The sequence below is a fragment of the Nicotiana attenuata genome, chromosome 6, assembly GCF_001879085.1.
Source record: "Nicotiana attenuata strain UT chromosome 6, NIATTr2, whole genome shotgun sequence".
Classification (NCBI taxonomy): Eukaryota; Viridiplantae; Streptophyta; class Magnoliopsida; order Solanales; family Solanaceae; genus Nicotiana; species Nicotiana attenuata.
In genome coordinates, this window is record NC_031994.1 from 2,821,572 (window position 1) to 2,843,144 (window position 21,573).

Here is a 21,573-nt window from a genome sequence, read left to right on the forward strand (position 1 = left end):
CTCCTTATGCTATGGTAGATTGAGTTGAGTTGTTTGAAGAATTTCTTGAAAGGTATTAAGGAATCAACGGATTTAAGGTATGCTAAGGTTATCCCTTCTTTCCTTTTGGCATGTCCATATGACACAATAAAACGAGCAAACACGCAACTTTCATAAATGACTCTATTCTTAGAAGTTCTAGGGGTGCCTATGTTCTTGATTTCCTATCTGTCCTATTATTATATCGTCTATCCATGGGATTTAAAAAATACATAAGTTGATAAAGTTTATCCGAAGGCATATTGATCTTACGACATTCCGAGAGATCTTATTGACTTACTTCATTATGCGTTGCATTCATTTATACATGTACATTGACCCATGACCAGATGGCATTATATACACGTATATTATATGTATATGGGGTATAGGAAAAGGTTATAACGTTATATACGCACCATCACCTGATCAGATGGTATACATTGATGATTTCCCCCACAGAGGCCGAGATGATATGATAGATACCCTCAGAGGCTTGATGATATTATGTAGGCCCATAACTATGCAAGATATGACATTGATATGCATATGCATTACATTATAAATGTTCCATGATTCACATAGCTATTCAGATTTACAGGTTGAGTTCCTTACTCCATGTTTCTTTTTGTCTTTTATATATTTCTTTCATGCCTTACATACTTGGTACTTTATTGTTACTAACGTCCCTTTTGCCTGGGGACGATGCGTTTCATGCCCGTAAGTCCCGATAGACAGGTTGATAGTCCTTCTAGTAGGCTATCAGCTCAACGGAAGATGTTGGTGCACTCCACTTGCTTTAGAGTTGCCTATTTGGTTAGTATAATTTGGACATGTATTGACTGGTATGGCGGGACTCTGTCTCGGCCTTTATGACATTTATGTACTCTTAGAGGCTTGTAGACATATGTCATGTATATGGATACTTGTATGGCCTTGTCGGCCTATGTTTTGAGTGTGCAAATGATCATGTCGACCTTGTAGGCCCGTATGTCACATGTATAAGTTTCTATATCATGTTGGATCGTACTATGTCTAGTATTCTCTTATGTTTTATTTCAGTTATCTCATGACGACCCTTCTGGCCCATTTGCCCATGATGGTGCGATAAGAAATATACGTTACTTTGGTACTCGATTGAGTAAGGCACCGGGTGCCCATCGCGGCCCTTCGATTTGGGTCGTGACAGAAGTGGTTTCAGAGCAGTTCTATCCTAGGGAATATGCAAGCCGTGTCTAGTAGAGTCTTGTTTATGGGTTTGTTGTGCACCACACTTGTAAGTAAGAGGCTACATTTGATTTAGGATTGTCACTCTTTCTTCTTACTCTAGATCGTGTGGTAGAGCTCAGTGGTAAAAATTCAAACTCCTTAATTCTATTTTATTTGTTAATACAATGATACCTACATCTAGAAAGACAGTTGGTAGGAGATTGAATGTGGCTGTGGAAGAGTTGAGTCAGAGGAACTCGATTTTGCATCATGCTTTTGATGAGTAAATGTTAGGTCTTCAGCAGATCAAGTATGTACAAAGACGTGTAAGCTTCTTGATAAGGATTCCTAAGGCATGAATATCTATCCACCCATATGGTAAAAAGCAACGAGAGAAGAGATAAGGTAGATACAAGTTTCAACAAGTAAAAGAAGCAAGGTGAAGAAGGGTACGAGGTACCCAATTAGTGAAGATTATCGGTATTTACAATTCAGGCAGAGAAATATAAGCATTTTGAGTTGCTTTCAATAGAAACAAAAATATATACAATTGGCCACACCCATCTCAGTTATGCCCTGGAGCTAACAAATATAGTTTAAGAGAAGAATAGGATATCAGGATCCAGCTCGGGTTAGATTAACCCAAAATGGTGGATGGATTGTTATCATTAGCTAACCTTTTCGAAAAATATTGCAAACCTGATAATAGTTCTCCTTGTGAGACACCCAGGTGGTGCACTCTAGAATAATACAGTCGGATATGTATACTAGAATGTATAGAAATTTTAGAACATAGGCACTTGAATCCTAGAATGGATAAATATTTACCTTATTATGACTCCCCCCCCCCCCCCAGGAAAAAAGAGAATGTTAGGCGACCCCAAGAGCCAATGAGATGAATCAAGGGGAGCTAAAAGTGAAAGAATCTTTAGTTGAATTTTTCAGAATAAAGTGATAGACGGAAATAATAGCAGGAGAATATGAAGAGAGTAAATGAAGCATTGTGAGTAAGATGTGATAAATGGATGATAACGGTAAATCAAAAAGGGGAATGGTTAGTGATGACGACATAGGACATAGAAAGTTCCTTCTCTTTCTTTTGAATCCCAGGGGTTGCCAAATATGACATGATTATAAATTCTATAGTCAAGTGAAGAAAAATACAAGAGGTGACATGCCTTGAGACAATAAAAGAGTATAAGCCATAAAGTCATGTCCCTATTTCGAGAAACGAGTTGGTGACTCCAACGTGATTACCAGAAGGAAAAGTTAGACCCCTAGAATAATAGAAATCAGTATGGGCTAGTGAACAAGATAAACTGAACATGAACTAGGAAACAAAGGATTTTATAATAGCCGGCATCGTGAGAATTTCAGAGATAGCATTCCGGCAATAATAGAATGGACAACAAAAGAATAACTTTTAAAGTTCATCTAGGAAGACGTTTCCCTAAAGCAAGCACTGTGAGCAGAGTTAAGCTTAAGGGACTAAATGTGCCAGTTACACTGGGCGTCACCCTCGTGAGTAAGAAATTTTGTTTTCCTTGGTACAGAAGGGTTATTGCAAGTCGAATAAGAGTCAATGAAGATGTGAAAAACTGCCATAGATGAAGAAAGGGGGGAAGATGGTGTGACATGGTATTAAGTAGGAGTTAATGGGGAGAGGTAGTAAGGGTTACTGCCCAGAATCTTGTTGATAAATAAGTGTGAATGAACACTTGATACATAAGGGGCTAGTGCGGGAGGTAAGTTAAGACAAAGGAAATAACCCAAGAGAGATTACGTGGAATATAGGTATGAGATTGGACCAACGAGTAGTTAGTAGTTGATTCAGGAAGAGTCGAGTTATGGCTAGACAAGAGGATACAGATAAATCAATTGACCGTGCAAGATTAACGTAGTGAACCCCAACATAGGGAATTCAGTCTCGGAGATATGACATCGTAATCCTTGAGAAATGTTCAGCTAGGAGTTGGGGTAATTATAGGTACCATATAAATGTTAAGGAAATAAAAGAAAGTGCCACTGGGGAGACAGTCAAAAATTTTAGTTCAAAAGTAATCTACGAGCATAAGGGCACGGAGGTAAGTAACTAGGGATTATTATAGGCGAGTAAGAACATCAATAAAATTCTGTTGGGTATATGATGTAATAAGCTCGCAGATTTAAAAGAGTCAGAGGGTCTTCCCTAAGTACTACCACTAAAGATTAGCTGAGGAAATAAGGAAGAAGGCTTCAACCTACGCATAGTAACTTGAAGAAGAAATGGTCTTGTAACAACAGTTTCACTACGACTCCATAAGAAAGTGGCACCTATCGTAGCTAATGAACAGGAGAAAAAATCAAAGGTGATGTTTGAGATCATATGAGTTACAGGAAATTTCAGTATTTGTGAGCAATAAGATAGGCCAAGCATTCATGTAGCAAATGGCAGAACGACCAGGAAAAGTAATTGCTTACATTTAAAGACAACTGAGAAGGCACAGAAGGAAATCTGTGGTGCTAGCAAGTTAAAGGAAGGTTGCGAGTAGTATAAATAAATGTGTAGGTCGCAAGATAAAGTATGGTAGAGCGACAATTTTTTTGTAGATAAGATTAAGTATAAGAAAAGGTGAGTGAGAAGGTGACAAGAATAGGTAGCGCCTCGAAATTAAGCCCATCAAAACAAGAGAGCTGATGGTTTTCATAAGTTATAGAAAGCTCAGTATAGCTTGAATTAACTCGGAGGAGTCTAAGACTAGGAGCACTTTAAAGAGATGGAATGCTGCCCTAGCAGTGGAATAAGAGTGCAATTGTGATGGACAAGAGGGTGAAGTTTAGGCCTTTGATTGAGTAATGATTTAGCAAAAAAAGGATTTCATGAATTTCACGGGATTAGAATACCCCCCATAAAATGAATCGCGATGGGATGCTATGAAATACGGTTATTGAAGTATAGTATTGTCCCTAGGTAGATCATGCAAATCACTTTAAATGTCCCTAGTGACAATGTATTACATTAGAGGTCCTAAGTTATCAGTGGTAGATTATGGATCAATATTAAGGTGAATCAACAATGTATAGATAAAAGTTACAAAATATAAGATGAGATTACGCCGTCATTCTTAAGATGAACAATAATGAGAAAGCATTAAAGGACTTAGATTTATACATATAGGATAAGCAGGGAGAGAATAACCTGGAGTTGGGTAGTAGATCTCGGTAATAATAAATTGAAGTCAGAGTTATGGTATAGTATGACCTAACTAGTCGTAGTAAAGCCATAGGCATAGATAACTAAGGCTATGAAACAAGATATAGTGTTGTAAGTTCGACAAAGTACCAAGCGAAGAACTTCAGTACACCTATGGATTCCCAGAGGGATAACCTGTCATAGTTCTGTATATGTTCACAAAGTAAGGCCAAGAGATTGGCTAAAAGTTGGAGGAAAAAGGAGAGAAGAGTCGCGCATAATAGGACAGAGTCATACAGGCTGCATCACAGAAGGTAGCAACAGTGACGAAATTGGAAGGATTCCGATCACAAGTCGTGGTGTGAGAAAGAGGCCTAAAGGGGGGAATGCCCCGGCCTTTGAATTTATTCATAGAACAGTCGCCTAGATGGAAAGAACAATATTAACGTATTCATAAAAGCTGTATGTTATGAGACTGATAGGCGCATCAATCAACATTCAAGGACAAATGTTCCAAAGGGGGGAATGATGTTACACCCCATATTTTCGTATGTGAAAGTACATCATAAGTCAATTGATGTAAGCTAAGAAATAAGATTTGAGGTACATTGACCCATGACCAGATGGCGTTATATACGCGTATATTATATGTACATGGGGTATAGAAAAAGGTTACGGCGTTATATACGCACCACCACCTGATCAACTGGTATACATTGATGATTTTGCCCATAGAGGCCGAGATGATATGATGGATGCCCTCAGAGGATTGATGATGTTATGTACACATATACCTATGCAAGATATGACATTTATACGCATATGCATGACATTATAAATTTTCCATGATTCACAGAGCTATTCAGACTTACAAGTTGAGTTCCTTACCCCATGTTTCTTTTATGTCTTTTATATACTGTTTTCATGCCTTACATACTCAGTACTTTATTTTTACTGATGTCCCTTTTGCCTAGGGATGATGTATTTCATGCCCGCACGTCCTGATAGACAGGTTGACAATCCTCTAGTAGGCTATCAGCTCAACGGAAGGTGTTGGTGCACTCCACTTGCTTCGGAGTTGCCTATTTGGTCAGTATGATTTGGACATGTATTGATTGGTATAGCAGAGCCCTGTCTTGACCTTTATGACATTTATTTACTCTTAGAGGTTTGTTGACAAATGTCATATATATGGATACTTGTATGGCCTTTTCGGCCTATGTTTTGAGTGTACAAATGATCATGTCGGCCTTGTAGACTCGTATGTCACATGTATAAGTTTCTATATCATGTTGGGTCGTCCTACGTCTAGTATTCTTGTATGTTTTATCCCGGTTATCTCATGACGGCCCTTCTGGCCCTTTTGCCCATGATGGTGTGATAAGAAATATACGTTGCATTGGTACTCGGTTGAGTAAGGCAGCGGGTGCCCGTCGCAGCCCTTCGATTTGGGTCGTGACACCAATATCCCTCCGGTAAGGCAGAAGAAACGCCTTATTGCCAAGGTCAAAAACATGTTTGTCAAAGAATAGGTAATCCGATTGCTTGATATCGTTTCGATCCGGGAGGTAAAATATCCCGACTGGCTAGCTAATGTAATAGTAGTTCCAAAAAAGAACAAACTTTGTATGTACGTAGAGTGTAAGGATATGAATAAGGCGTTCCCAAAAAAACTCATTATCATTGCCAAACATTGATCAAATGATTGATGCGACGGCCGGGTACGAGTTGATGAGTTTCCTTGATGCCTACTCCGGGTATAAGCAAATTAAAATGAACCCGGAGGATCAGGAAAAAACTTCGTTCATAACGAACTTTGGCACATATTGCTACAGTGTGATGACTTTCAGGCTTAAGAACGCCGGAGCCACTTACCAAAGGCTTGTGAACAAAATGTTCAAAAAGAAAATAGGGGAAATGATGGAAGTTTACATAGATGATATGCTAGTTAAGTCTTTGAACGCAGGTGATCATTTCAAGCACCTCCAAGAAACCTTTGACATCCTAAAGAAGCACAACATGAAGCTTAACCCTGAAAAGTGTGCATTCGGAGTCAGCTGCAGTAAGGTCTTGGGTTTCCTGGTGTCACAGAGGGGAATCAAAGTCAATCCAGATAATATTAAAGCCATCGAGGACATCCCCGACCAGCTATCAAACGTGAAAGAGGTTTAGAGATTAACTGGAAGACTAGCCGCATTAAGTAGGTTCATTTCTCGGTCTTCAGAAAAATGCCACTTCTTCTCTCTTCTGAAAAAGAAGAACAACTTCGAATGGACTTCGAGTGCCAGTAGGCCTTGAAAGATTTGAAAAAGTATTTATCTAGCCCTCCGTTAATAACCGGAGGAAGGCAAAAGTTGCTGACTTACTTAGCGGACTCGAAGGTAGCGGTAAGTGTAGTTTTAGTCCACGGAGATGAAGGTACGCAATCTCCTATTTATTATGTTAGTAAAATTTTAACATGAGCATAAACTCGCTACCCACACGTCAAAAAACTGGCCCTAGCTCTCGTCGTTGCTGCTCGAAAACTTAGGCCTTATTTTCAATGCCATCCGATAGCCGTGATGACAACCTTTCCCCTGCAGAATATCCTAATCAAACCTGAATTATCAGGTCGGTTGGCGAATTGGGCGGTCGAAATGAGTGAATTTGTCATAGACTACAAACCCAGGACTGCGATCAAATCACAAGTTTATGCCAATTTTGTAGCTGATTTCAACCCTGAACTACTGCATTTGGCCACCAAAGAAGCGATGCGATGATGGAGTCTGAACCTTGTTCACAGACAGAGCTTCCAACGTAAAAGGGTCCGGGCTCGGGGTAGTGCTAATTACGCCCTCCGGAGAAACCCTAAGGCAGGCCATAAGAACTGTTCCCTTGACTAACAATGAAGCCAAGTATGAGGCTTTGATTACAGGACTTGGATTGGCCTCGGGACTAGAATCCGAGGTCATTGAAATCAAATGTGATTCCCAACTGGTAGTAAATCAGGTATATGGGATCTTCGACGCTAAAGAGGAACGCATGCAACAATATGTAGTGAAAGTCCAAACTCTGCTCGCACGGTTCAAGGAATGGTCAATCACTCACATCCCGAGAGAAGAAAATGCAGAAGCAGACGCACTGGCCAATCTGGGCTCATTACGGAAATGAATGGATCCGACTCCGGTACTGTCGTACAACTCATGCATTCGGTATTGGATGTGGATGGTTATTATGAGGTAAACATGACCAATTTGGTCTGGGACTGGAGAAATGAGATCATCGACTATCTTGAGCGCGGAAAACCACACGAAGACCCAAAGGCATCTCGAGCACTCCACACCAAAGTAGCTCGGTACAGGTTCTGGGGAGGCTAGTTGTATAGAAAGTCTTTTCAAGGCCCGTTGACCCCATGTTTAGAATCCTCCGAGGCTATTACATCATGAGAGAAGTTCATGAAAGAATCAACGGAAATCACTCTAGTGCAGACCCGTTAGTGTTAAAGTTATCTAGGACAGGATACTACTGGCCCCAGATGGAACAAGACGCTGAGGCGTTTGTTCAGAAATGTGACAAATGCCAGCGACAGGCGCCGTTGGTGCATTAACCGGTGGAACTATTGCATTCGGTATTGTCGCCTTGGCCATTCATAAAATAGGGGATGGACATAGTCGGTCCACTACAGTCAGCTCCTGGTAAGGTAAGATTTCTTTTGATTTTAACTGATTACTTCTCTAAGTGGATTGAAGTAGGTCCCTACTAGAAAATAGGCGAGCGCGAAGTGGTCGATTTCCTGTGGGAGAATATAATTTGCAGATTCGGAATACCAAAGAAAATAGCCTGGGACAACGGGCCACAATTTATAGGCGCAAATGTCACAAAATTTCTTGAAGACATGAAATCCAAAAGAATCACATCTTCGCCATACCACTCGAGCGCAAGCAGAATCAACAAATAAGGTGATTATTCAAAATCTCAAAAAATGATTGGAAGAAGCCAAAGGCAAATGGCCCGAAGAGTTTTCGGGAGTGCTATGGGCATACCGAACGACAGCCAAGTCAAGTACGAGAGAGACACCTTTCTCTCTCGTATACGAAGCAGAAGCTCGTATCCCGGTGGAGGTGGGAGTAGGGGTGGGCATCGGTCTGTTCGTTCAGTTTTATGAAATTCAGTTCGATTTTTTCAGTTTTCGATTTTATATTTGTTGCACCAATAACCGTACCAAAATTAGTTCGGTTATTTCGGTTTTTACTAATTTGGTACAATCGATTTTCGGTTTGATTCGGTCCGTTTGGATATATAAAAAAGAAATAAGAAAAAGAAAATTAAACATTGGCTTAGCATCACATTTTTCACCAAAAGAAAATCCAGAGCAAGTAAGCAACTAAGAAGTTAGTTGCACTCAATCCTTAATTCTTTATGTATTATTCGCGTCCAGAAAATAAATTATTAACTCAATCCTTCGAATTATGTCTCTTTTACCTCCAGAAACTATACCTCACTAGATGTACAATCAAAATACAATATAGTATAAGTTTTTCCTAAAGATTCATCGTTTAAACATTTAGCAACAAATGATGCACAAACATAGAACTTTATATCCTCACTGTAATTAGGATGTAAAATGCATTTCTAACTAATATTTCATTTTCATATAAAGTTATCCATATTAACTATAGCCACATAAAAAATATATGTGACTATCATTACCTATCACCTTAAATTCCTATTTTCCAATAAAAAATTAAAATTTGCCAACTAAATAATTGAATAAATGCTATTGAATCTACAAAATATATACTCTAACTTGCTGGTGTTAGACAACAACAGGCGAAAACTTTAGTTTTAAGTCTTATTCGTATTTGAGAAAATTACAAGGTTTACCCGTAACTAAAAGAATTAGAAGAGTCTAGAGCCAAAGGCCAAGAACCCATATAAAAACTTCGGTTTTTTGGTTAACCGAAAAACCAAGGCACTAAAACCGAAAACTAAATCGAACATCAAACTTTTTAAAAATGTAAACCGAACACCGAACCGAACATCGAAAAAATTGAAAGTATCGATTCGGACGGTTTTTTCGTTCGACCAGTATTATGCCCACCCATAGGTGGGAGAACCTACCATGAGATACTTATAAAGAAGCAAACAACGAAGCATTGCTGATTAGATTGGAGCTGCTTGACAAATGCAGGGACTCGGCACATATAAAGATGGTGGCCCAGAAACAAAGAATAGAAAGATACTATAATCAAAGAGACAATCTCCATTATTTCAAAGTGGGAGACTTGGTTTTAAGAAAAGTGACTCAAAACACCCAAGAGCTCAACATAGGGAAGCTGGGTCCAACGTGGGAAAGCCCCTACTAGGTTTCAGCTGTTTCAACGAGAAAGGATCATAAGAACTGAAAAATCAAGACGGAGTAAAATTGCCTAGCAACTGGAATGTGGCACACCTCAAAAGGTAATACTGCTGATCAGCATCGCCTACACTGAAAGTATGTGCCGCATTTTTTTCCATTCGTCCAGTTTTTATCCCAATTGAATTTTTATGGCAATGTTTTTAACGAGGCAGCAACAGAAATCATACTACGAAGGAAACGTCGTCAGCGAAAATAAGACCTTTAAACGACAAGGCATAGAAATAACAAACCGCTTTGGGGTGGTTAGATAGTCTTTCGCTCAATAGCAAAGTTTCTAATGGGAAACAAAGCTTGCTATTGGTCCAAAAGCTCTCTGACCGTTCTGGAGTGCCACTGGGGAGTGGTTAGATAATCTTTCGCTCGGTAGTAAAGTTCCTAACGCGAAATAAAACTTGCTATTAGACTAAAGATTATCCAACCATCCACATAGTGGAATCTTCAAAGGATCAAGATTTCAGTGTTCCAATTCGCATTCTTCGCATTCGAACACTGAGAGAAGGGGGGGGGGGGGAGGGATGATATGAGAATACAGCAACTTGATTGCCATAGAAATCGGGACGACAAAATTCGAGAACAAGAATATATCATCAGGACCGGGGACTGCGTGGCCAGCCCAGTAGAAACAAATTGTACAAATTAGCCACAAGTAATGGCAATTTCTTTTCAGCACATCGAATGTTAATGTACTTTTGAAAATGAGAGGAATAAAGTAAAGTCCGTTTATCTTGTTTCTTGTCCAAACGATGAATTAATTTTATTATTTGAAAGTTAATCAAGTAATTCAAATGCTAGTGCCGGAATGAACTGGAGACGTCCTCTTCAAGAGTACCATAAACATAAAAGGGTCCTCTCTTATGAAACCCTCACAGTAAAGGGTTGGTTTCAGAAGAATTTACCCGAAGCTTTGCGCAATGCTCAAACAAAAAAGCACTGTTATATAACAAATGTGCCAAGCAGCACAAGTACAAGAGTATGAAAAGAAAATAACAGAAGAAAAAGAAAGTAAAAAACTAAACTACTGCGTCCCTAGAACTTGGGGGAAGAGAAGCATTTTCACCCCTAGGAAAAGTGGGCGGATCTGCCGCCAGCTCGGGATCTTGGCCTTCATCATCATCCCCTTCAAGTTCCTCCTCAATTTTCAAGAACTCGGAACCGGAAACAGAAGAGTCATTTGCGCTGGCCCCTTCCAAGGTTTTTCTCCTAATGCTATACATTGACTTAAGCTGATCAACCTCGATCGAAAGGCTATTCCGCTCAGATCTTTGTGACCTTAAGACTGAGATCAAGGTCATGGATAGTGGAGATATAAACCTTATTGTGTTTCATGACCTTCTTATATTTATCCTAAGCAGCAACAGCCTCTTCATATTTGGAGTTCAAAGCTACCTCCAAATTAGTCAATCTCTCAGTTGAGGCAGCCTCGCGCTCGGCGGCAGCAAGAATAGCATTTTGGACCTCAATCCACTTAGCTTTGGCTTCTTGAAATTGTACATTTAACTGGAAGTCTTCTTGGTTAAGGGCCATTACTTCTTTCTCGCTCCGCTACAACCGAGCCTCCAACTCACCGGCTTCGGCAGCTTGTGCTTCCAGTGCCGGGAGGCAAGAAACAACTTAGTCCCGCTCAGCCAACAGGTGATTTAGATCGGACGCGAGTCTTTCTTTATCAAGGATAAACTTCTGAAGGCCCTCAGAAGCAAGGAAGCTAGCCTGCAGAGCAACAAACCAAGTTAAAAATCCTGTCATAACAAATCAAGAAGAAACAAGCAGTATAGAGAATAAATATCATACCGTTGCTGCGTTCCCTAAAAGAGGTGCATTTTATTCTTATATTTCTATGAAGCCAGCGGCTTCAGGTAATTGGCGAGTTCCACCGGCCGGAACAGCAGATGACACTCAGTAGAGATCGAGAGGGAGAGACTCTTCCTCCTCTGAGGATCCGAAGACGGGGGAGAATGGTTGTGTCCCAAATTCCTATGGTTTGCGGCAAGTGGGGGTGATGTAGTAGGTGTTGGTGATGAAGGCATGATTGGCGTGGAAGGAGATGAAGCTGATGGTTTTGTGGGATGAGAAGCAATTGCTGCAAAAGCAGTGCTGGTTGTAGGTTGCTCGTCAATCGAAGACGGAAGAGACCCAGTACTTAGCCTCATAGGATCGGGAGCAGTAGCTGGGACTAGAAATAGAGAAATGACATTCTCCACTAGGTCATACTCTCCCCAGAGCGCTTGGGCATCATCCTCGGTTGGGGTTATAAGCTCTTCAGATTGAGCAGTCTGTTGAGCTTATGATGGTCTTTGTCTCCTACGTAGGAAAACCCCTTCATCATTGGCTTCCCCGTTATTATCAATCACCATAGTGACTGCGGCTGGCTCGGGTGCGGTGCTCTTCACCCTTTTATTTTGGTCCTCAGCCAAAGAGGAACGTCGTGTTTTTGGTTGCTTGTTCTCCGACGGGGGACTCCGAGAGGAAGCACCTGGGTCCGATGGCTCCTATTTGGGTGAAGGCCTCCTTCAGCAACCTCGCAGCCTCTGCAGGATCAGCCAAGACGTCCTCCTCGGGGACGGTAATAGAGCCCTGCGGAAGACCTGAGTTCAACGGGAAAAAAAGTTATCCAATTTTCTAATACATGAGGAAAAAACAAGATTAGTTTCGAGAATCAACTTACCATGATTTTTGTCCTTCCGCCCGTATTTAAGGGCCAGTTCTTTTCACCAGCGGGTCTCAGGCATGGTAATATCCAAAATCTTCTGGACCCACTGGTCCAAGCCTTCAACCCTTGGCGGTATCCACCGAGTTGCTGAAATAATGAAAAGAGAAGGATCAGTAACAACATGAAACAACCTCAACCTTTTATCAGAGAAAAGACAGACGTCGAACTTACGTGTACGAGTCCATGACTCAGGGAAAGATTGAGTTGTGGTTGGCATGATATCCCTAGTGGAAACAACAACGACTCGCTCCATCCATCTACGATCGTTGTCATCATCCAAGCTGGTGAGCAAAGCATGATGGCTATGCTTGCTAAAGTTTATTACTCCCCCATGAAAAATCTTGGGAGAGTAGAGGTTCATCATGCGATCCAAGGAGAACTCTTCCCCCGTCTCCTGGCATAGCCGCCGTAGACAGGCTATCGTCCGCCACACAGAGGGGCTCACTTGTGCCAAGCAGACTTGATAGCGGTGGTAGAATTCCAGGATTATGGGGTCAAGTCCCCCGCTGAATGAGAATGGGCCCAAAGTGAAGGGATATTTGTAAACATATGTAAAACCCTTCGTGGGGAAGGTTATACGCTCTGCCAGATCCGGAACGATGATGTTCAGATCATGGTAACTACAATCCTCCTTCACAGCAGGAATGCTAGCAGGACGGATAGAAGAAGGATACACGCCAATAGCCCATGTATGGGAGTTTGCAGAAGGAAATTTCTCTTCAAAATCCTTGGTTGTGCTGAGCCTTCTAGGAATGATGGTGCTCACCGTGGGAGGAGAAGCATCATCGGTGTTTTCTTCAATTTTTAGAGAGGTTGAGTTCTTGGAGGAGGAGGCCATGATTAGCAGAAGGTAATGAAAGTTCTTTGAGGAAGAAGATTAAGGAAGAGTAAAAGCAAGAAAGAGCTGAGTGCAAAGAAGTTGAGAGAATTTGAAAGACTGTGAAGTGCAAAAGAAGAAGAATGAGGCGTATAAGTAAAGGAATAGGCGGCTAAAATCGTGGCCATGATTACTCGAGAACCGACGAAAGTATTGCTAAATCGTGGAATGACGTGTGTTCGAGGCATTAAATGCAAAGAGACATGCGTCTAATCAAGTGTCAGAAACTTTTTAGAAGAGACTAGAATATTTCCCGCCAAGGAAGGTATCTCCACCAACTTCTGGGTAACACAAAGAACCGAAGGCAGACGGAAAGCGAGGTAAGTGGAAACCAAGGCCCGGGACAGTAGCTTTGGTTGGCACCAGGTAGACCCCGAGGGGAATACTGCTAATGAAGAAAAACGTATGCTTGCCACCCGATGACATTCAAAGAAGAATATTCTTCAGTACTAAATACACAATCCGTTATAGAGAATTTTAGCATTTATAAATTATCGTTACATATTCATCAATTGCCCCATAATTGTCATTTAAGAGTGGTTTGATCCTAGGACCTTGTTCCTAGATGAAGCTATAATTAGTGACTTCAACAACCATTGTAAGGACACGATATTTCTAACAAACTTATGCTACACAATATTCTAAGCTCAATAGTACTTTACTTCTTATCTATTGATATTCTTGTTACTGCCTTCTGAAGCTCTGCTCCTGGAACCAAGCTATTTGTTATTTTGTCACGATTTAAACGCTAAGTCCTGTATTTTATTTAATTTACTTATTGTTTTGGGATCAAACCGATTCGCTTCTCTATAACCATGTTATAAATTCAACTTTACCGCTTTACGGGTAAACAATAATAGAAAAGTTATTTAACTATTTTCATAGCACTCAGAAAGTTATTAAACTAGATTTCTCAAATTTTTCGTGGTCAAATATCTATTTTACCCTCAAAACATCAACCTTTATCATTTTTGATACTTTCTTAATATTATAACTCTTTTTTCTTTCTTTACTCTATATTATTGACTTAGGTATAGAATAAATAAATTTTATTTATAAATTTAAAGAAAATAGTTTTCAGACATATGTAATACAGCAACAACAACAACATACCCAGTCTTATCCCGCACCGTGGGATCTAGGGAGGATAGTGTGTACGCAGACCTTACCCCTACCTTGTGAGGATAGAGAGGTTGTTTCCAATAGATCCTCGGCTCAGGAAAGCATAAGCACCACATTAATGAAAATATAGACAAGAAGGGACAGTACCAAAAAACATATAAAAGAAGAATAAAAACAACAAGACAGTAAGGTGATCAACAATAAAAGAAAACAACGGTTAGTCATAAAAACCTACTATTGACAAAAAGCGAGACTACGTGCCAATACTACTGTTATGAACACTCTAGACTACCTACTTTACTACCCTATCCTCAACCTCCATACCTTCCTATCAAGGGTCATGTCCTCGGTCAGCTGAAGCTGTGCCATGTCTTGCCTAATCATCTCGCCCCACCTCTTCTTTGGCCTGCCTCTACCTCTCCGTAGGCCCTCCAACGTCAACCTCTCACACCTCCTCACCAGAGCGTCTGTGCTCTTCCTCCCCGCATGACAAAACCACCTAAGCCGCGCTTCCCGCATCTTATCCTCAATAGGGGCCACACCCACCTTGTCGTGAATAACCTCATTTCTGATCCTATCTAACCTGGTGTGCCCGCACATCCATCTCAACATCCTAATCTCTGCTACCTTCATCTTCTGGACATGAGCGATCTTGACTAGCCAACACTCAGCCCCATACAGCATCGTTGGTCTGACCACCACTCTATAGAACTTACTCTGAAGCTTCGATGGCACCTTCTTGTCACATAAAATACCAGAAGCGAGTTTCCATTTCATCCATCTCGCCCCAATACGATGGGTGACATCTTCATTAATTTTCCCATGTCCAGAATAATAGACCCAATGTACTTAAAACTCCCTCTTCTAGGGATGACCTGCGAGTCCAGCCTCACATCCCCTTCCCTCCTTGAGTCTCACCAACATTTCGGACATATGTAATGTTGGAACAAATGATTGAGCAAAGCTTTTAAGCATATATAATGTGTATTATAAATATACCTTTATTTTAAACAGTAGTTTTTATATTACATGCACATAATATATCCTATAAAAGTTTTATTCTCTTTCACTCTGAATTATGTAAATTAAATTTTTGAGTTTTCGTTTATTATCAAAATTATTGACTCGAACAAATTATTCTATTTAAAACTTTTACTACGCTCATTTATTCATCAAGTTCAGATGCTTAAACTTTTATTTTATAACTCAGCCATAATATTATTATATTTATGTGACATAAAAAAATTACTCATCAAAACAAGTTACACGTGCAACAAGCGTACTTTTAAGACTAGTTAGATAATAGTTTAAATTGAGAGATAAGGGATTGGGTTAGTTCTTATTAAATTTGACAGATTGGGCTAAATTCTCCGTAAACCAGCCGAAAAATGACACTTTATAGCTGCTGTAAAAATAATAACCGAAAAAGTGTATAAAATATATATATGTTTTGTATATATATATATTTTGTATGTTATATACAAAAGTTATACAAACTTTATACACTTTTTCGGCTATCAAATGTAAATAATTTCTGGCGCGAGTTAAAAGTGATAATACCCCTAAACAAGCAGATCAATCATAATTTAATCTGTCCACAGTATTAATCACAAAATATTATAAATATATTGTGCAAACTATATTTATGTTATTTATTTTATTTTTTAAGTTGCGAGAAAGGAAATAAGTCTCTTAATTTTCTAAAGCAAGACAGAAAGGAATGAGCCTTATCTAGTAAACCTGCGGCTGCATGTAGTTTTCGTTACTCCCAACATTTCTAGCTGTTTTAATTAGCAATTGCTTCAGTTTTCCCAAGTTCACTTCTTATTTTCTTCTCAAAATTGTTTCTTTGACTAAATTCAGAAAACAACTAAATTCAATTCTCTTAATGGCAAATTCTCTGTGTTTCACACCTTTAGCTTCCTTCAACTCTGTCAATAAACCTGGTAATTTCCAGTTTCTATTTATTTTTGCTTTTTATGCCTTTTTGCATAATGGGTATTTATGCTTGTTTCTTTTAGTTTGATTCTACACTAATGGTTTGTACTTTTGGGGGTTAATTTCACGTCTGTTTACTTAACTTTACCCTCTATAATAGTCTAGTCACAAAATTATATTTAGTCACATTAAAGAAGCTGAACTTTATTGTTATAATGGGTAAAGTTTAATTATTTAATGTGACAAAAAGAAATGAGACTAAACTAATATAATGGGTAAGGTTCACTAACTGTGATAGTGGTTACATGTAACAAAGAATTTGTAATTTTATTGTTATAGTAGATAAATTTCAGTGACCATACACAAAATTTGTCACTTGTTTGTGTTTGGTTTTAAAGATTCAGTTTTTTGGGGCAACCTTTTATGTAATAATTGGGATTTTTATATTCTTGACAGGTCTAATTAATGGGAATTGCACTGGAAGAAAGATTCAATGGATCAAAGATGTTACCTACAGCTCCAAGAGTTCCTTAAGAGTTTTGGAAGTGAAGGTAAATTTTGGATTTCTATGGATAAATATTTTTGCATATTGCAGTTAAATATGCTCCATCAAATGCAATTCCTACATTTTTTTTACACTTTTATGCCTAGTCACTGAGGGCGAAGGGGAGATTTGGCGTAACCGCTAAAGTTACTGTCATATTATCAGGAGGTTATGGGTTCGAGCCACAGAAACAACCTCTTGCAGAAATATAGGGTAAGACTACGAATAATAGACCTTTGTGGTCCGACCCTTTCCTGACTCAGTGTATAGCGGGAGCTTAGTGCATCCGGCTGTCCTTTTTTTTTACCTAGTCACTGAGGGCAATTACAAATCCAATGTGCCTTTAGACATATTTAACTCAAGTGTTGAGGTTGTATGGCAACTAGGTAGTTACAGAAAAGGGTAGCCTGGTGCACTAAGCTTCCGTTATGTGCGGGGGTCGGGAAAGGGCCAGACCACATATGGTCCTATGTGCGAAGCCTTACCTTGCATTTCTGGAAGACGTTGTTTCCGCGGCTTGAACCCGTGGCCTCCTGGTCACACAGCGGTAACTATGTAGGTACACTTAGGAAATTTCTAGGATATTGCTGTATATATGAGATATGGCAGAGTGAACTTCATCTTTGAAGCTCACTGCTTTTCTAAGTATTATGCCATCTATTGTTGGGGAAAATTTTCCCTATGGTATGCTTGCCAAAAGCCTGGAACTATAACTATGTTTTTAATTTCTGTTGTGAAAGTGACTGCAATTGGTACAACAAATTTCAGGTGAATGATTATAGCAAATACAGTAGATATATGAGGAGTGAAGACTTGGAACTTAGAAGGGGGAAAATCACAAAAGTTAATAACTAATCAAGTAAAACTTGTTTGATGAGAATTTGGAGATAGTCTTGACTTGAGAATGGAGAGGAAGCTTTTAAGAAGTTTATGTGCTCAAAGTCTTGTCTATTGGAAACAGCCTCTCTACCTTCAAAGTAGGGGTAACGTCTGCATACACACTACCCTCCCCAGACCTCACTTGTGAGATTATACTGGGTTTTATTGCTGTTGTATGTGCTCATAGTCTTGGCTCGAGTTTGAAGCAACAAATGTTTTTAAGAAGTTTTCTGTGCTCAAACTGGTCCGGTATCGAAAAGGATTGAAATACATGGTTACAGTGACACTACTTGTCTAGGAAAAGCACCAAATAAACTTGTTTATGGGATTTGAATGCTGTATGGTGGCATCTGCATAATACCAATTCATCTCTCTATTTATGTGAAGCAGGGTCAGGCAGCTTAATTTCGTTCCTGATGGGATCAGAAACCTTTTTCTCGCTTTCTTTTTTCGTCTCTCATCTCCTAGAATTTTTCTTTCACCTCTTTTTCTGCTCTAACTATACCATCTTAGTTTCAATTTCTTTGAGTTGGCTGTGTCGTGCCAGAGCTTTAACATTATTCTCTATTTTCCAGGCCACTGACAGCGACCGAGACGCAAAAGCAAGGAGCATCATCTGTAAAAACTGTGATGGAAATGGTAAGTGGATTGATGCATATTTTTGGATCTTGAATTCTCTCTCGTCATTAATGATAAGGTTCAGTGGACTTCTCTTGACGAACACTCTCATGCTGCTTTGAATTTTAAGCGACTAACATTTCTTAATATTGTAATTATGCGCTTATTTTTACTGGATGTTAGTTGCATTATAGCAATGAAGATGATATCCAGTTAGCTCTAGATGCTATTACATCAGGTTTTATGAACTATCGTGAGGGGAGCAGTATTTTCAAGAGGAAATTTTCTACTAGATTTTAGTGATAGAACTATTATATCTTGACAACAACAACAACAACATATAGGTCACAGATTCGAGCCGAAAAAACTGCCACTAATGCTTGCCTTAGGGTAGGTTGTCTGCACCACACCCCTTGGAGTGCGACCCTTCCCTGATCCTGCGTGAACACGGGATACCGGGTGCGCCGGATTGCCCTTTATATTGGTTGCAGAGATCTGAGATAATCCATTTCTACTTGGATTAAGTTCAGCATTTTTTGTTTCTTAGACGCTATATTGCTCTCAGGTGCAGTGTTGTGCTCACAATGCAAAGGCATTGGTGTTAACTCTGTAGATTATTTCAGTGGGCGGTTCAAAGCTGGTGAACTTTGTTGGCTGTGCGGGTACTTGTACCATCACTTATGCTTTTGGTGATTATGATTATATTGGTTTTCAATTCCTAAGCAAGTCGAGAAAATGCTGCACTGCCATCTCTATAATCATATCCTTCATGTTTGTATTTTCTTTCTTCAGAGGTAAAAAAGATATGTTATGTGGTGACTGCAATGGTGCTGGATTTCTTGGTGGATTTATGAGTACATTTGACGACTAGACGTCATATGCACTGGTCGCCGTATGAAACAATAGCCTAGCTATGAAACTCAATACTAACAGGCAACCATTTCCCAGAACTTTTCACTGCTGTGGTTCAAATGCTATAAAGCGCTTCTGCAACTTCCAAGGTAGGACGCTGAGTCCCTACGGGGGTTGTATGTTACACCCTAGGCGAATCGATGATGCTGGAAAATATTTACAAGAACAGCTACGTTACATTTTGTGTAATGTTCTTGAAAAGTCAATCATGGCTTTCGTACATAAGTATATACATCTTTGGGAATCTGAATTAGAAACCTCATAGTCTCTGCACCTCATCTTGACTTGGTAATACCTGGTCAACACTCAACAGGGGCGAAGCTAGGTGGCAGAAGGGGGTTCAGTCGAACCCCTTTCACCAAAAATTACAATGTATATATATGGTTAATTTTTTTTCATGTATAAATATTAGGTGTTGAATTCCCTTAGCTTCTTTGTTATTTTTTTTTTTTTTTTGATTTTTTGAATTCCTTTGATGAAAATCCTGTTTCCGCCACTTTTGGTCAAGGCTTCACTAGCAGCAAACAAATAGAAGAAAATAATAAAGCTGATATTAAAGCAGGTTCAAAATGGTTTCTCAAGTGTGCAACTTCAAGCATTGAATTGATCATCACATGACAATATTCTGCTTATGTTATTGTGCCCAATTCAAAGAAGGTAGACATCTTCTCTTTGTTCACTTGCAGCCTCCCACGATTCGAGTTCAAGCGGAAGCACGGAAAGTTCCAGCGTAATATGCTGGATTATGGAACTTCTGCATATAAATTTCTGGTATATTATGTTGGAATTCCAGCACATTATGAATTCCAACATATTATACTAGAATCTCATATGAACTCCAGGAATTTTTTCGGATTTTTAAAGGTGCTTTTGTTCAAATTTTATTTTTACATGAAAAATGATTAAATTTCGTTACTTTTGAAATTGTGGCTAATTTTTAATTAGCAGTTGTAATCATGCTATTTCTGATTTCCCCCCTAAATATTGGGCCAAACTTGAAACTATTTTTCATTTATTTTTTCCTGTTATAATTTATTTAATTATCAAATCAAACTAGTAAAAGCTTGTTTTCTTTTTCTATTTATGGAGGTAACAATAGGTCACTGAATCACCAGAAAACTAAGCCATACTGCAATTCAGATGAGACAAGGCATTTAATATCCTTTTACACATATTCACATAACACTCTATGGTTCTTGATCAGATGATGAAAAAGAATAATATAAATACAAAGCACAATTTTAGTAGACGTCAAAAGTCACAGAAAACTATGCTCCAGTAATATTCAGTTGCATCAAAGCATTTACTTGATGATCCTTAATACTAGGATATAACTAATTGAGAAGCGAAATTAAAATTTAAACTGTATGAGTTCAACTAATTAATATTATATTTTTGAAATTATAAGTTTAGAATTTTGATATATTTATTAAAATTGTAGTAGGCTTTTGCATATACATCTCATTCCATGTCAAAATATTGAGTTTAATTGAGCGAACTTAAAAAAAGAGGCTATATCCGCCTCTGAGCTAATGAGTCCTACTAAATGTTCTAGAGCTTAACTTCTATACAGAAATGATGTAAAAGAATTATTATACCGTTACGTCTCTAAAATACAATTACAAATAATCGTGCATAAAAAGTATATTAGTGACTTAAAGAATATCTCAGTCACATGTTACAAGGTATATAAAAAATTGCAGTCAAAGTATAATTTGTTTGACTATTGCAATTCGAATATTGTCACATAAAATGAGACGGAAGAAGTAGTTTAAATAGAGGGGCGAAGAGATTTGGTTAGTTTCAGTAGCATTTGACAAATTGGGTTAAATTCGCCATAAAATTAGCAGTCCAATTATAATTTACCTTGTCTAAAGCAAAAGATGCCCCATTAATGCCAGAATATACTCCTACAGTTTACAGTTTGAGACAACAAATTATATTTATATTTTTGTTATTTTTTATATTTAAAAAATAACAAATGCTTTTTGAAGTAATTTTTTTGGGATTTTTTGAAACAACAGATATTTTGAAGTATTTTGGGGGGGGGGGGGGGGAAGGGGATAAAACGACACTAAAAATGGGATAAAACGACACTAAAAATGGGAAGATATTTTATTGCTTATTTGCCTGCCGGAGAGAAAGGGTATATTAGTCATTTTACTTTTAGATTTTAGAT

General features: G+C 38.9%; 1 protein-coding gene across 2 annotated transcripts; it reads left to right on the forward strand.

Annotated features, from left to right (window-relative positions):
* Positions 16,198-20,376, forward strand: LOC109226485. 2 transcript variants are annotated; one of them, XM_019391247.1, is made up of 5 exons: positions 16,205-16,449; positions 16,898-16,992; positions 18,440-18,503; positions 19,048-19,144; positions 19,275-19,822. In XM_019391247.1, the coding sequence occupies exons 1-5, from the start codon at positions 16,392-16,394 to the stop codon at positions 19,351-19,353; spliced, it is 393 nt and encodes a 130-aa protein (XP_019246792.1). In that variant the 5' UTR covers positions 16,205-16,391; the 3' UTR covers positions 19,354-19,822. The 2 variants fall into 2 exon arrangements, with proteins under 2 accessions (XP_019246793.1, XP_019246792.1); XM_019391248.1 differs by lacking the exons at positions 19,048-19,144; positions 19,275-19,822 and adding an exon at positions 20,081-20,376 and having other exon boundaries at positions 16,198-16,449.